The sequence below is a fragment of the Eptatretus burgeri genome, chromosome 6 (assembly GCF_056783735.1).
Source record: "Eptatretus burgeri isolate ZD-2024b chromosome 6, Ebu_testis_v1, whole genome shotgun sequence".
NCBI classification, from domain to species: Eukaryota; Metazoa; Chordata; class Myxini; order Myxiniformes; family Myxinidae; genus Eptatretus; species Eptatretus burgeri.
Window position 1 is genome coordinate 95161747 of NC_140966.1, and position 16014 is coordinate 95177760.

The 16014-nt window shown below is 41.1% G+C and overlaps 1 protein-coding gene across 5 annotated transcripts in view; it reads right to left on the minus strand.

Moving 5' to 3' along the window:
- Positions 1 to 16014, minus strand: part of DPYD (dihydropyrimidine dehydrogenase) — a 126149-nt gene that overhangs the window by 40688 nt on the left and 69447 nt on the right. For 3 of the 5 annotated variants that reach the window (XM_085886277.1, XM_085886280.1, XM_085886279.1), the window contains one exon: positions 13498 to 14773. In XM_085886277.1, the coding sequence (XP_085742403.1) occupies positions 14573 to 14773 (201 nt within the window). In that variant the 3' untranslated portion in view covers positions 13498 to 14572. Of the gene's footprint in view, positions 1 to 9206; positions 9360 to 13497; positions 14774 to 16014 lie in introns of those variants that run through there. The other 2 variants (XM_085886278.1, XR_015059477.1) reach the window with 2 other exon arrangements.

Sequence of the window (16014 nt, forward strand, 5' to 3'; positions counted from 1 at the left end):
TACCTGATGTATTATGATGCAACAATTTGTATGGGTGGGCTATATCTCAATCTTTACCTTATGTAAAACTTTAATGGGTCAAAGAAAAACATTATGAAAAAGTTTTACAAGACATTGTTGTCTCCTCTCAAAAAGAATTGGATGAAGCTGAAGTTGAATATTATTTTGAGGTTGATTTAAAATATCCAGAAGAACTTCATCACAAACATAAAGACCTACTTTATGCCCGTGATAAAGAAAGTCCAAGAAAAGAATGGTTCAGTGTTTACCAACAGTCATTTAATATAAAAGGTTAATCTGCAGAAAAACTACTTACTACCTTAAATGATAAAGAAAGTTAAGTTTTGCATCAAAGGAACTTGAGACAATATTTATCTGCTGGGTTGAGAGTGAGTAAAATTCTTCAGATTTTGAAATTTAAACAAAGTCATTGGTTAAAGAAGTAAATTGATTTTAATTCAAAAAGGAGAACAGAAGCAAAAACGGATTTTGAGAAGGACTTTTATAAATTAATGAATAATGCTGTATTTGGAAAGAGCATGGAAAATGTTTGGAATTGACAAAACATAAGACTTGCTACATCTTGGAAACAGGCTTCAAAGTTAATTAATAGACCAAGTTTTGAGCAAGCGGAGGAGTTTTCAGAGAACTTTTGTGCTATTAATTTGAAAAAAGAGAGTATTGAAATGGATAAACCTATTTATTTAGGAACATCAATTATTGACTTGTCAAAGTCGTTAATGTATGACTATTACTATAATAATTTAAAATGAAAGTATAAGGATAATGTGTCATTGTTGTATATGGATACAAATAGTTTTATGAGAAATTAAGTGATGTATATGAGGATATGATTGATAATATTGATATATATGATACAAGTCATTATAAGTCAGGTCATGTGTTGTTTTCATCAAAGAATAAAAAGGTTATTGGTAATGATGATATTGGTAATAAGTTTAAAGATGAATTGGCTGGGAAGGTCATGAGTGAATTTGTAGAATTGAGATCAAAGTCTTATGCTTTCATGTATATTGATAATAATAACATTGAAAGGTGTGATAAGAAGCTGAAGGGAATAAATAAATAAATATATATAAATATATATATATATATATATGTATATAATCAAGGAAACAATGAACTTTAAACATTATTCCAAATGTTTAACCTTAAAGAAGAAAGAGTACAGAAAAATGAATACAAAAAGAAGTTATAAACATCAATTATATACAGAAGAGATAAATAAGAAAGCATTCGGAGCTTTTGATGATAAAAGATATATTTTAGAGAATGGAATCAATAGTCTCCCTTATGGTTATAAGTATAAGTGTTAAGATATTGGATTGAGAATTTTAACAGGCTACCGCCATCTTTTTACTGATTTATAAATGATAGAACCAAGCAATAAACAAACCAAAGAGTGGGGATGTAATCAGCCTTGGTATTTAAATGGGAAACATAAAGAATGTGATAAATATCAAATAAGTCTTCTTGAAGAAATAACCGGGGTAAAAGTAGATGAAACAAATAAGCAGATAAATTTAATAACAAATAAATTGGAGAATCTAAAGAAAAAAAAATATCCTTGAATGGACTGAAAATTTTGATGGTTATCAATTGAACAATGGAAAACCATTTACTACATACTCAAAATGATATGTGGCTGAGGAAGTGGTCAAACAAGAGCATTAAGAGAAGTTTATCATTTCATTTCTGCTCAACAAAGACACTAAAACCAAGAACCAAGTTCCAAATTATTCTTTGTGAATATACTCGATGGAAATGAATGTTATAAGAAAATTAAATTATTCCCAAAAGTAGAACATGGACAAATATTCGCTGGTTCGCTCTTTGAGTATAATAAAATATGAAAGGGAAGAAATACTTTAATGAGTAAGTCTCAATCTTTCAGTCTCAATTTTAAATTTGCTTCTATGGAAGGGGGAGGAAATGAGTCTCAACTTTACCTTTGCTTGTATGGGAGGGAAGGGGATAGGTGGGGAGGAAATGAGTCTCATATTTTGAACTTTTGGGGCTTGGGTCAGAAGGTTTTTCCCTTTTCCCCCATTCATTTGAATGGGCATCCCAGAAACCCCATTTATCATCAACTCCTCTGACAGCTCTGAGAAGAACAGAAAATTCGAATAAATACAACACAGGAATTTATATGTTAGATAACACCCAAGTTCATAGTCAGGGATAAAATAATGACAATGTTGAAGCAGATTTATACCTTATGTGGCACACTTTATTGTTCTTGCCAAGTTTATCTTCCATCAGCTTTCATAACGATTATTTTTCCCCCTTTTTTTTGTTCATCAAGATCTAGTTCCGTGGAAGAACAAAATTATTGAGGCTTGTGAGGACAGGTGGGTTAGGGTAACATTGAGAGTTGTAAGAAGCAAGAAGACACAACAAGTTGGATGGATGAATGGGAAGTGAGAGAGAGGGATGGCTGGAGGGTAAAGGATTGTTAACATGAGTGTTTGCAGGGTGGGTTAACAGGGGCAGAAAAAGATCATGGATAAGGATAGAAGACCTTGTGAGATGGCACTGTACAGCAAAGTTGAAACTCTAGAAGTAACAGTGAGATTGCACCGACTCAAAGAGGTGATTCCACAAGTGTAGAAAAAAGAGAAACAAGATGTGGGGATTAATAGCAAGGCTAGATTTATAAAAGTTATCAAGAAGAGCATTTCTGCATTATAAGAATATGTGCATCCTGGAGCACCTATGGATGGGTGGAGGGCTGAAAAGGCAGAGGGTGTCAAGACCAAAAAAGCTGATGGTAGAAAACTGAGAGGCCACAAAGTTATATGTGATGATCGAACAGCAGGCTCTGTGCCTTAGCCTCCTGCTGGGAGATTCCAATGATATTCTTACTTAATTATTCTTTGCTTATATATCTAACCTCATGGCAAGTTTTATGACATCTTAGAAAAGTGTAAAGTGTGACTTGGCTATAGTTCGAATGAAATTGCTAACCTACCAGATTTCGAGCGGTTGCTCTCACCACAATGTGACGAAGTGTAATGAAGCAAAAAATTTAGATTTTGACAGGAGGATGAAGATTAGGGTGTCCAATAGATCTTGTCCACATCAGGCTCATCCTGCTGCAAATGGTATTCATATTACTTGTTTACAAGGTCAAAGTGTGTAACATCTCAATATTGAAATATTTCCTTCAGTTGTTGAACCTACAGTTGTCTACAGATGATAATATAAATGAAAATAACAGCGTGTTGTTACTTAGGAACAGGGAGGGGGTACACTAGTTGAGATGTCAAGTTAGCTTGGTCTGCATGCTCACATAGGTTCGGTCAATTTCTGTAACTAGTGACCCGTTAGAGTGAAGTTGTCCTATTTTTACACATGCCAGGAGAGGCGGTACAGTTTGATATAGAACCTAGTGAGGAAAGTGTAATTCGCACATGTCCTCTCTGAATAACCAGGCAATTTCCAGACAAGGTAAGGAGAGGAGTTGCAATAGATGTGTTGGCGTTCCGTGTGAGATCCGTATTTGATGAAACCCACCTCATGCCCGTGCTATGAAAACAGGAGTTCCGGTCAGGCACCACCTATAATGAGACCCTTGAGGGTACTTTCCATTCGAATCGGGCAGTGTGGGTGGCACTACCCCACCATGCGACTTTGCCACGTCAGTGGTGACCTTTGGAAGATGTCAGGCCATGAACGAAGAATGCACGAGTATGTGGGGCATGACTGTGGGGAGTGGACCTAGTAAAAGGCTGCGCAAGGATGCTGACAAGAGAAAGAGTCAGTGAGCTTCAGACAGTCAGGTTGTAGTTACCAGCCGAGTGAGGAGCAAGAGGAATCAAAGGAGCCTGTGAACTGAGCCCTGCTTGAATTAACTGCCAACATAGTCTTTCGTCTGTGATTCTCCATATATGATTTCCAGTGTGATAATAAACTGTCCCTATTTGTTAAGAACATGCCGGCTTCATTCACGCTTGTCACACGTGAACAGTCTTGGCATTTTGGTAATCCCTGGAGGGAAACCTACATTACGAATAATCACTGGCGTGTATACATCTGGCTGGATGCAGATTCCATCCAGAGAAGGAACCGCGCTTGCAGTTCAAGGACAGCTTCCGTTAATGCAGCTATTCTCGAAGCATGTTGTTCGGCATGCTGGTGCCGCATTTGCGAGTACCCCATCAATGCGACAATATCAATATACAGTATTATTAAGTAGTCATTTTCATCGAAACAGAATTCTTTCAAAAGTACCATTGATTCCACACCTTGGGAAGTGACGGGCAAAGTATTGTCCAAATTCCTTGCGTTTGTAACGGTACAATTTATTGAAATGCAATACTTCATCCACCATTTTGTCTTATAAAAAGTCTTTCCTGCTGATGTTATATTATTCCCACAAACTGCATATCAAACGAGAAGAGCAATCGGTAGAGCGCATACCTCCACCAAGTAATGGCCTGATCCACGAGAACATATCGGGACCAATACATTTTTGAAATATCATGGTATACAGTACTATATCGTTTTGGCCCTATCTCTCAATGCTGAGGAATCACTTTAAAATTAAATAATTCTCATATCCAGATCCGGATTCGGATCTTCACCAAAATCGAATCGGTTCATCCTTGTCACACACACACAACCTATACACAAAATTTCATCCCAATCCATGCACAACTTTTTGAGATATCCTGCACACAAACAGACAAACAACAAGAAGACGTCACGATAAGCAGGATACTTGCAAAATCCATAAAACAAATTTGACTTCAAAAAATAATTGGTGGTTGAATTCAATGACAAAATATGCAAATCCTCTTCAAATTTCAAGTGAATCTGATGAAAATTGACAATTTTAGAAATTCGGCCTATGTTGACCTTTTGGCCGATGATGACCTCAAAAATAATTGGTGGTTGAATTCAGCGACCTTGTATGCAAATCCTCTTCAAATTTCAAGTCAACTGGATGAAAATTGAGGATTTTAGAAATACCACCTTAGTTGTTGACCTTTGGCCTATGTTGACCTTTTATCGATGTTGACCTCCAAAGTAATTGGCCTTTTGTCGATGTTGACCTCCAAAGTAATTGGCCTTTTGTCGATGTTAACCTCAAAAATAATTGGCTGGTTGAATTCAGTGACCTGAAATATAAATCCTCTCCAAATTTCAAGTCAATCTGATGAAAATTGAGGATTTTAGGAATCTCACCTAAGTTGTTGACCTTTGGCCTATGTTGATCTTTTGACTTCAAAAACAACAAACTTCTTTATTATGAGAAACTCTACTATGTGGTGAAGTTTCATGAAGATCGGTTTAAAATTGTGACCTGTAGGCGATTGCCAAACAAACAGACAGACAGACAAGCCGGTCGGCGACATGGGTGGTCGCTACATAATTGCATACTAGTCATACAGTTTTTTGACGGATCTGGCTGAAAATTTTTGACAAAGAGGTTGATTATATTGCGCATAAAACCGCGGAAGCCGATTTTTGATTTTTGAAAAAAAAAGTGTTAAAAAATATTTTTTCAAATATTTCAGTCCTGTTGCTTGGCAACGGTGGCGTCCATAGCAACGGTGCTCAAAAGCATACAACTAGATCCTGGTATGGACCTACCAGTCAAGTTTCATGAAAATTGGTTGATTCCTCTGGCATCCAGAGCTGTCTATTACATACAAACAAACAGACAGACATACAGACAGACGGAAAACCTGAGAATAGTGGTCGTCTAGCGACCACCCAACAGACGGACGAACAGACAGAATAACAAAACCGACTAACCAATATACTTGAAAAATCTTCGATTTTGCAAGTCACAAACAAACAGACAGAAAGGGGGTGAAAACATAACCTCCTTCACCTTCGGTGGTGGAGGTAATAACACTACTCATGATGTAATGCATTGTGCGGCACAGTGAACTATTTCTTGATAACTTCCCACCTCAATCCAATTTTCCACTCAGCTGGTAATAAATTTTCAATTTTCTGCTCAACTTATATATCTAATAAAAGTGAGAGTTCTGGAAAGAATTTTCTTTTGTAACTGGGGCAGTTCTGGCAAAATGATTCTTCAGATGAAAAGAAACGGCCTGGGGGGGGGGGGATATTCCTTAATGAGACCTGATGCCTCGGTCCTGAAGATTGTCCCATAATAACACCAATCAAAAACCATGTCGCTGTTCTGCCGGAAAACAGTATAGGTTGATCATTATGGAATACAAAAACTTCAAACTTCAAGTCAAAACATTCACAATGAAAGATTCAGGTTTGAACCTCAAACATTTGCCTCCACTTTTCACAGAAAGATTTTCTGGCTTCCCATTCGAATTACTGGAGATTGAAAGGCATCAGGAAATTATCAGTTAATCTCGGTTTGGTTCATACTTTTTTGACAACAGCAGGTTGGCCTGTTTATCATTCCCCTCTTCACTGTTGTGTCCAGTGTGACCACTCCTTGGCTTTTTTCACAAGATCTTGGCTGTTCGTTGTTCACCTTGGCGTCTTGGTTTTCTATAGGTTTTCTTGGCGTATAGGTTTTCTATTATCATCGCTTTTCCGAAACCTTGTGAATTCTTGGCTTTTTTCATTGGCTCACCTTGGCATTTATGAAAATGAGGAGTGGTCACACTGGTCGGGTCATGGTGGTGCTGGGGACCCAGGTTCATATCCCCTATATGTTATAGATATGTCTGCTGTCTCCTACTTGTCCTTGTAATTTATACGTGAAAGAGCATTGATATAGTCACTCATCGTTTGTCCTATTTGTGAATTACTTGCAAGCTATCCCATTAGCCTCAGTTCAATGGAGAAATGAAACCTCCTGCAGAGAGCTGTCAAAAATAGTAGCAGATGCTGAAAAGTCACAGATTTGATGTCGGCCATGCTGGGTAAAAGCATTCTGGTCGAAGAAGCACCTCCGGCCTTTCTAAACACGATTCACATGACCTCTCCTTCCACCATTATCCAAGGCCTAAACTAATGCATCAGCTAAACTTTACCATTATCCGAGGCCTTCACTTCTATGTCGGTGAAACTGTTATACAAACCATTTGTCTTTCAAAGTATGGGTAATTAGTCATCACATGCAATTTCCTGCAGATCAGAGGAAAATGTAAGTCTTTAGACAAACCTGCTGTTCATTAAGCACGCTTGAACACTTGGCTTACAGAGCATTGTACTTCCAGGATAGAAACCCTACTTAAGCATGCTCCGAATTACTCTGGTGGCCTCGAGATTGCTGATCTGCTGAATGATGTGCAATGAATGCATCTGAACATGTTAAGGAAGGTTGCTCAAGACGTGGCTGTACCAAAGATGGGGCACTAATTACCTCCATCACTGCAGGTGAACAGAGCTTGTGTTTTCACCCCTATCTGTTGGTTTGTTTTTCTGTCTGTGAGCAGGATATCTCAAAAGATTGTGGACGGATTCGGATGAAACTTGGTGGCCAAAATGGGTGTTTGACAAGGGCGAATCGATTTGATTTTGGTGAAGATCCGGATTGTGAAATTATTTAAAAAAAATTTTTAACGATTCTTCACGATTGAGAGAAGCCGAGTGTTGGCTTAATGGTTAGGGTGGTTGTTTTAAGATCTTAGGGTCTTGAGTTAAAAGCCCTTGTGTTGTTGAATTAACACCGGGAGGTTCACTCAGTCTGTCATCCTTCCAAGGTTGGGGCAATTAGTACCAGTTTACTGGAAACAGGGGGTATTGCATCAACAGCACAGCTTTGCCCCTAGGGAAAATGATGCAGCCAAGCAGCTGCAAGCTGCATATGAATGAATAAATAACCATTGAAGGATGAGGCAGAAACGAAATTTGAAAAAGTTGTGGACGAGTTATGACACAACTCGATGGATGAGTTGCTTAGGTACTAAGAACAAGCCGATTCGATTTTGGTTGAGGTGCGGATTCAGATCCAACCTACCAGTGGGAAACTGCTCAGCCTGGTGGAGGTATGCGCTATACCGAATGGCGTTCTAGTTGTCTATGTGATTATTTTTTTTCAAAATTATCACAAACTAGTGCGTACCCGTACGTGCGTGGCCGTACATGCAGAAAATATAAATAAAATAAATTTAAAAAGAAGAATTGTGACGTCATAGAACCGTGTCCCGTCATTGGTTTGGTAAATAAATGGCCATAACTTGGGAACCACTTGGCCGATTAATATCAAACCTTGAAAAGGCACATACTCAGGTCCCCAGCAATATACCTGGCAAGTTTCAATGAGATCGGACCAGTGGTTGTCGAGAAACAGCGGTCACAGACAGAGACAGACACACAGACAGACAGAGACAGACAGACAGACACACAGAGATTGCTGGAATTATAGATAGATAGCAAGAGTAAAGTGACTTCTGTATTCCCTGTAAAGGACTCGTTACAAGCAACACAGCATTGGAGCCCCTGTTGATTGATTGCATCGAGAAAAATTTATATCTTGAGAATCATACCATCTTGGGCAACCTTTCCCTCTGTCTCCTCTTCATTGTGCCTTGAATCATACCTGTAGCTTCTTATATCTCGGGACATGTGCCGAGCGCATCCACAGGGCACAATAATACACTGCAGCCATTAGAGGGGCTCGACGCAGCAATTAAAGGCACTCAGAAAGTTGGTTACCAATCCTGACAGATTAATTGAAAATGCAATGTGAATTCACTGCTGCTAATTGTTGTAATTACACCTGCCAGTCTTAATCGATGTGATGACGTGCTGAGGAATAACCCTGTGGAGTTCTCTTTCTTTTGAAAGAGTTCCAAAAGGCGGTGAATGAATCCAGTGTGGATTGAAGGGCACTCGGCAGAGCGCATACTTCTGCCACGTCATGTTTGATCCACAACAACATATCTGGCCAAATACATTTTTCAAATATCACGCTACATATCGTTTTTGGTGAAGAATCATTTTGAAAATTAAATAATCTTCGTATCCAGATGGGATTAAGATCTTCACCAAAATCCAATCAATTCGTCATGGTCACAAACCCAACCTGTCCACAACTTTTTGAGATATTGTGTTTAGTCCGATCTCTCAATGGTGAAGAATCACTTAAAAAATTATCGGATATCCAGATTCCGATATTCACCAAAACTTAATCAATCCTGCCTAGTCACACACTCAAAAGTACCCACCAAGTTTCGTCTGAATCCGTGCACAACCTTTTGAGATATCGTGCTATTGATTGTTTTTGGCCCTACCTCTCAATGGTGAAGAATCACTTTAAAAATTGTAGTACTGTAGTTGCATCTGGATCCGGGTCTTCACCAAAATCGAATCAGTTAGTCCTTGTCCACACACCCAACCTGCCCACCAAATTTCATCTGGATCTGTCCGCAACTTTTTGAGAAATCCTGCACACAGACAGACAGACAGACAGACAGACAAACAAGAAAAAGACGATTTGCAGAGCACGGTAATTGCAAAACCCACCCTCCTCTCCAAAGGTTGCCACGGATACATCAAATAGTTCATTTCATGAAGATTAAAATTCACAATCTTAATCAAAGTTCAGGTCAATCGAATGAAAATTGATTATTTTTTCGGATTGAAATTGATTATTTTGGAAGTTTGACGTTGAGTTGACCTTTGACCTTAAAAAGAGTTGGTTTCCCAATTCAGTGACAAAAAAAATGCAAATCTTGTTCAAATTTCAAGTGAATTGGATGAAAAATGACAATTTCAGAAATTTGACCTCAACATGACCTTCGACCTCAAAATCAATAGGCTTCTCAGTTGAGACTACCTCTACAACTTGGTAAAGATTCGTGACGATCGGTTTAGAATTGTGACCTGTACGTGACAGACAGACAGACAGACAGACAGACAGACAGACAGACAGACAGACAGAATAACAAAATCAACTGATCAATATACTTGAAAAATCTTTGATATTGCAAGTCACAAACAGACAGAGGGGTGAAAACATAACCTCCTTCACCTTCAGTGTTGGAAGTAACAAAGTATCTCCCTGATCAAGTTGGTCTCCTGATGATGCACATTTGTATTCTGATCTGACAGATGTAGATGTAGATCAAATGTCGAAAAAAATTCATTCAAGTCTCGTGGAAGAGCTAGAACACAGAACGGATCTGGACGCAACATAACAAAAGCAACGATAGAAAGAGAAGGGGGGGGAAATGCCAACAACGGAGACGGACAACAAGGGGTGTGTGGGTCAGGTTGAGGGGTCACGGAAAATGCAAAGGATAGACAAGATGAATATCGAATCAAAATTTTTTTGGGGGGGAATGGGTTAACGAGGATAGAAAAGATCATGGTTTTTGATGGGCGATGGTTTGAGATGGTGGTGAACAGCTGTGTTGAAGACCTGGAGGGAAGAATGAGAATGAAGAGAATGTGGACGTTTCACAGGTGGGGAAAAAGAGGAATGAATGAATGGAGGTGAGCAGTGGTTCTGCATTTGGGGAGTCTCATTATAAGGAGGTTGCTGGTGGACTGTGTGCGCCCTGCAGATACCTGGGGGTGGAGAGCGGACAAAGCACAGCGAGCGCAGAGGGTGCAAGACCACAAAGGAGGTGGGAAAAGACAGTGACCACCGACATGTCGGCGATGGCAAAGTGATTGGTCCGTAATAATGATGCAGTAACCTTTTCCAGTTAACCTGAAGCTATTCTTCCTTTATCAGATCTCAAGATAGACTGAAAATGTGGAACTATGATTAAATCATATACTGGACATGATTGAAGTTTTGGGTTCCATGCTGCGCTGGACTTGATTCAAACGCTGGAGTTGAGTTATGCCTGATTCACATGCTGGAAGTATACTATGTTCGATCTTGGACCAAAACTCAATGAAAATAGTGGATGAAATCAATGGAACATTCATCTGTTCTAACTGCCATGAGAAGCAAAACGCTAAAGGATTTGGGTGTTACCCCTCCATTGGACCAAAACAGAGAAGATTGAGTGTTATTTTGCTCTGATGAAGGGATCATGCCTAACAGCTTGCTTTCCATGGTAGTTGGCATACTTGGATTAACGTTCTATGGATTATATCCATTGTTATACCTGTCTGCCAATATAGAGTGGTTCTTCCTGTCTTCCACTCTGACACAGGATACTCAATTAGCTCATTTTTGCTGACCTCAGAATGATGACAAGCTGAGTCAACGCCCTGGTGTTATTTTGGCACATCAGGAGATTGAACTCAGGACCTCAAGATACGAAGCCAACCACTTTAACTGTTCTTATTCTTATTGCTTGCACAGCACAAAGCTGTGAGGTAACATCACTGGCTGAGAGCATGGCTGTGCCACTGATGCAATGCCCTCTGCTGGTTAGGGCAGGAATTTGTCATTTGGCCACGGTGTTAGTCAGGTCAGGTCAGGGGTGGGAGCATGCATCAGAGCGGCGTGTCGCTGCGTCCACTTTCTGACGGTACCCCAGGGGCCTTCATCTGGCCATCCCCCAAGCAGATGCCTGGCCCATCCCCATCTCCTTGAGATGCTGATCAACCTGCTGCAACCACGAGGCATGTGGTCGACCCATTGGCCTCCTCCACTCACGAGGCTCCCTCGCTGAGAGAATCTGGTGAGCAGGATCAGCGTCAGGAAAACGAGCCACATGTACATACAACCGCAGCTGACGCTCACGAACTATGCGGGTAACAAATCTTATTTGAGTCTCTCTCAACAACCACTCATTGGACACAAAGTCCGACCAGCGATAGCTAAGGATTCACCAAAAAGACCTGGTACCAAAGGAATTAAGTCTCCGTGTCAGATTCCTGGTCAGAGTGCAAGTCTCACATCCATATAGCAAGACTGGAAGCACCAAGGACCTGAAGACTTGGATTTTCATCCTCTCGCACAGGTATCGACAGCACCACACCCCGTGACACAGTGAATCCATGACTCCCCTGGCCCGACCCAGACTTCTGTTGACCTTTGACTCACAGCCAGCAGAGACATGAATATCACTGCCAAGGTCAGTGAATCTCTCCTTCACCTCAACATCCTCAGCACAAATAGGCACAGACAGGACAGCAGTATCCAAGATGTCATTGAAAGCCTGGATCTTACTTTTGACCCTGGAAACCTGTAATCTCAGCGGCTCCGACTCCTCATTCAGCACCTCAAGGGGCCCCAAAAGGATATCTAGAGTCTCCACATCATCTGTGAAGTCAAGATCAGAGATCATGATATTCCCAAATGCTACACCCGACCACACTTTGATCACTCCGACGTCCTCCCCAGAATCCAGTCCATACAAGTGCTGAAAAGTGTGGGGGCCAGGACACATCCCTGACGCACTCCAGTAACAACTGGAAATAACTCAGAGATGGTACCACCACATCTCACAGCACTCTCAGTACCAGAGTAGACTTCAAACATCAGATCATTCAGTTTTGGTGGCACCCCACAAAGACCAAGAATCCTCCAGAGGGCATCCTGATTGACTGAATCAAACGCTTTACAGAGATCAACATCGGCTGCAAGCAACCCCTGCCGAAAATCTTGTCTGTGTTCAGTGAGGACACGAAGAGCAAGGATACGGTCAATCGTTGACCTCTTTGGTGTAAAGCCTGACTGCTCTGGATGCTGGTGCTCAAGCAGATGGTGGCGAACCTGATCAAGAATTGTCCGAGCAAAGACCTTGCCCGGCAATGAGAGCAGCGTCACCCCTCGGTAGTTGTTGCAGTCTTGGCGATCACCCTTCCCTTTCCAGAGAGGGACAACAAGGCCCCTCTTCCAATCAGTTGGGATGATGCCTGTGTTCCAGGCAGAGCACAGAACTGCATACAAGGACATGTGGTGTTAGTGATAGCTCGCCTACCCTCTGAAAAGGATACTATGGGATCTTTAACGTCTACCAACGATTGCCAACACACAAGACTTCCGTTTAACGTCCATCCGAGGAACAGCACACACATCGATGAACCATCCTGCCTGTGAAACAAAGGGATGATAGTTTATAGCTCCGTTAGGATTCAAACCCAGACTAGAGAGCTTCGAGGCGAGTGTGCATACCTCTAGGCTATCATGTCAACCCAATGAATCCTCCTAATGGGAAAAAAATAAATTCTCAATATATCCTGAATGTACACTTTTGGTCTATCGGCCAGATTTTAAAAGGGTGCTATTTTAAGAGTTCGGGTAAACCATCAGCTATGGAAAAAAAAAATCAATGCTACCACATATTAGATACATGCATGAGGCTCATCGCAAGCAAGTGTGGATGTAGATGTGAGAAGTGGTGGAAAAAAAAAATAAAAGTACATCACATGATCTTTAATCAATGTCAGACATCAAAACTAAAAAAAAGATCCAAAATAATTTTTTTAAAAGCCACAACTCACAGAAATGTGCTTCAACTCCAAAATCAATTGGGACAGAGGTGGTAAAAAGTGGCCAAAAAAAAAAAAAAAAAACCTCAAAAAGTGCATTTCAGGAAGGATATAGCAGAAATTTTCAAACATTTCATCGGTAGTGTGTGTGTGTGTGTGTGTGTGTGTGTGTGTGTGTGTGTGTGTGTGTGTGTGTGTGTGTGTGTGTGTGTGTGTGTGTGTGTGTGTGTGTGTGTGTGTGTGTGTGTGTGTGTGTGTGTGTGTGTGTGTGTGTGTGTGTGTGTGTGTGTGTGTGTGTGTGTGTGTGTGTGTGTGTGTGTGCTGTGCAAAGAAGCAAGCACCTATGAATACTGTGTAATGAGTTACTTGCAATGGTGAACTAAACAAGTGAGAGACTACCAATCAAAAATGGATTACTGAGTCAGCAAATTAAGCTTTCATATGACGAGGTATACATATGGGCACGTGCGACGTTCCGTATCTTCACGAGTCTCAAATTATCAAGGGATGGCTGATCGATAACACGGGCATCTTGTTCCCAACATGGTGACACTGTCACGTGTTCCAGAAGCCGTTCTTGCCATTGTGCAGTGCGCCTGTCAGAAGATCTGTGCTTTGAGAAGATGTACGTGTGCCGCACAGAATATTTGGTGTGTTGCGATGCCAGCGGGTGTGACAGTGACTTGTATAGCAACAGTATGGTACACGTCATGCGCAGATTCCGAGTCGGGTTAGCAGTGTAAGAGCTATTTGCAAACACTGACGACGGTGTCGAGATGATAAAACAAAATGGCGCTAGTAACAAACAAAATGTGACAAAAAAATAAAAATCGGTTAATGGCAAATAAAATTCTGAATCACTTTGAAAACGATGAAAATATCTGAAGCACGTTCCTCGTCCATTTCTGGCCACTGAATATTTTCACACATGAGCAAGCCAGCCCCAATGGTCCCCACCTTGTGAGAGTTGGGGAAGTTTTTGTCCACCTATTTCACAAACCGGCTGACTCGGCCTGACACGAGGCTGAAGGTGGTTCATGCTAGCTGATGGATCCGCTAGCTTAACGTCTATCCGATCTGACGGCGCATACAGCACGTTCGTGTATCGCCCCGCATGCGAAACACCATTGGTCTGGGCTGGTCGACTATTTCTCAAGATTCATCCAAAATCATATCATAGCATTTGACAATCAGAAAGATGTCATTCAATTATTACGTTTTTTTAATCAAGTGTTTCTGCTGGAAGGCAGGTCAGCCATTATGGAGTGTACTTAATCACACGAGATGTCAGCAGGAAATTCGGATCATCCGGAGGTAGGCCACGACGTGGAACATGGGGGGTGATGCGAGATTCCATGCTGATGCAGTGTGGGATGGGACAGACGCTGAGACACAGGGTACAACCAGTACAATCTTCATTGACAAAAGGAATGTGCATTAGAGCATCGAAACGAATGGCCTGCGGATCACACACAAACACAGCCTGCTCAGAAATGCAATTCAAGTGATAATTATTTTCTCTGTCACTGAATATTCCAAATTGATCGCACCATTTCACATTTGTTTAAAATATACACTTGTTAGCAAAGTTAGGAGGCAACGGAACACTTTTTGGGGTGGGGGAATACATAGAATACATAGTCAAGGCTCATGGAAGAGCTAGTACACTGAATGAACCAAGACATAACAAGACAAAAGGAACAGTAGTGAGACGGCGCAGTTGAAGGCCAAGATAGAGGGAGACTTGGACAAACAATGGGTGTGGGGAGGTAAATGAGAGGATATCTGACTGGGACGATGTAAGTAGCGCTGCATCCCAGGAATCGTTACGAAGACCATTATTATTCATAATGTCCATCAATGATGTGAATAGTGGGGGTTCAGAGTCAGCTGTCCAAATTTGCAGATGATACGAAGCTTGGAGGTAAGGTAGATAGCAGAGATGAAGGTGATCCGATTCAGGAAGGTCTTTTACATCACATTATTTTAACGCATTACATTAGTTCTTCGTGTCTGTTGTTTGTGTCTTTCATGATGTCCCTAAAAACAGTAAGTTCCCTGTTTGGACAGACAGACGGAAAGAGTAAAAACATTGTATCACTCCTCTCTGCGCACATGGAATCGGCACAACCACAGAGACAAAGTACTGTTAAACTGCAGGTTCGTTTTCCGATTCATGTTCAAAATATAACCTTCAATTGGAATCAAGTTGTTCCTCGATCATAAGCTGACATTCGAAGACAGACAGACAGACAGACAGACAAAGTGAACGAATTGCTTTACCTTGCTTTTCGCTTCACAAAAAAATGGTATTGATGATCCATAGATGCCTTCACCCTACTCCGTTGCACTACCTGGCCATTCTAGTAAGCATCCCTCCTCATGGCATCAGACGACAAGTAGTAACACGTGAAGTGGCTATTAAGGATGCTAAAAATGCTTCCCAACCCCTCCACACCAACATAAACAGGGACCTCCAAGCTCAACGCCCATCCAGCCAGAAGGCATTCATCAAAGCAGCAACGTCGCATCCCCAATGTCACAATCGAACTGAGAAAACCTGGATGGAAGGTCATTCAACCCGTTGGTTACATCAAAATCTCCCCACCACATCCACTAACCCTCTGAGATCTGATCTATCACAGACCAAATGGATTCACCTCAACTGCCTTCGGTCAGGAGTCGGCAGGTTAAATGCCT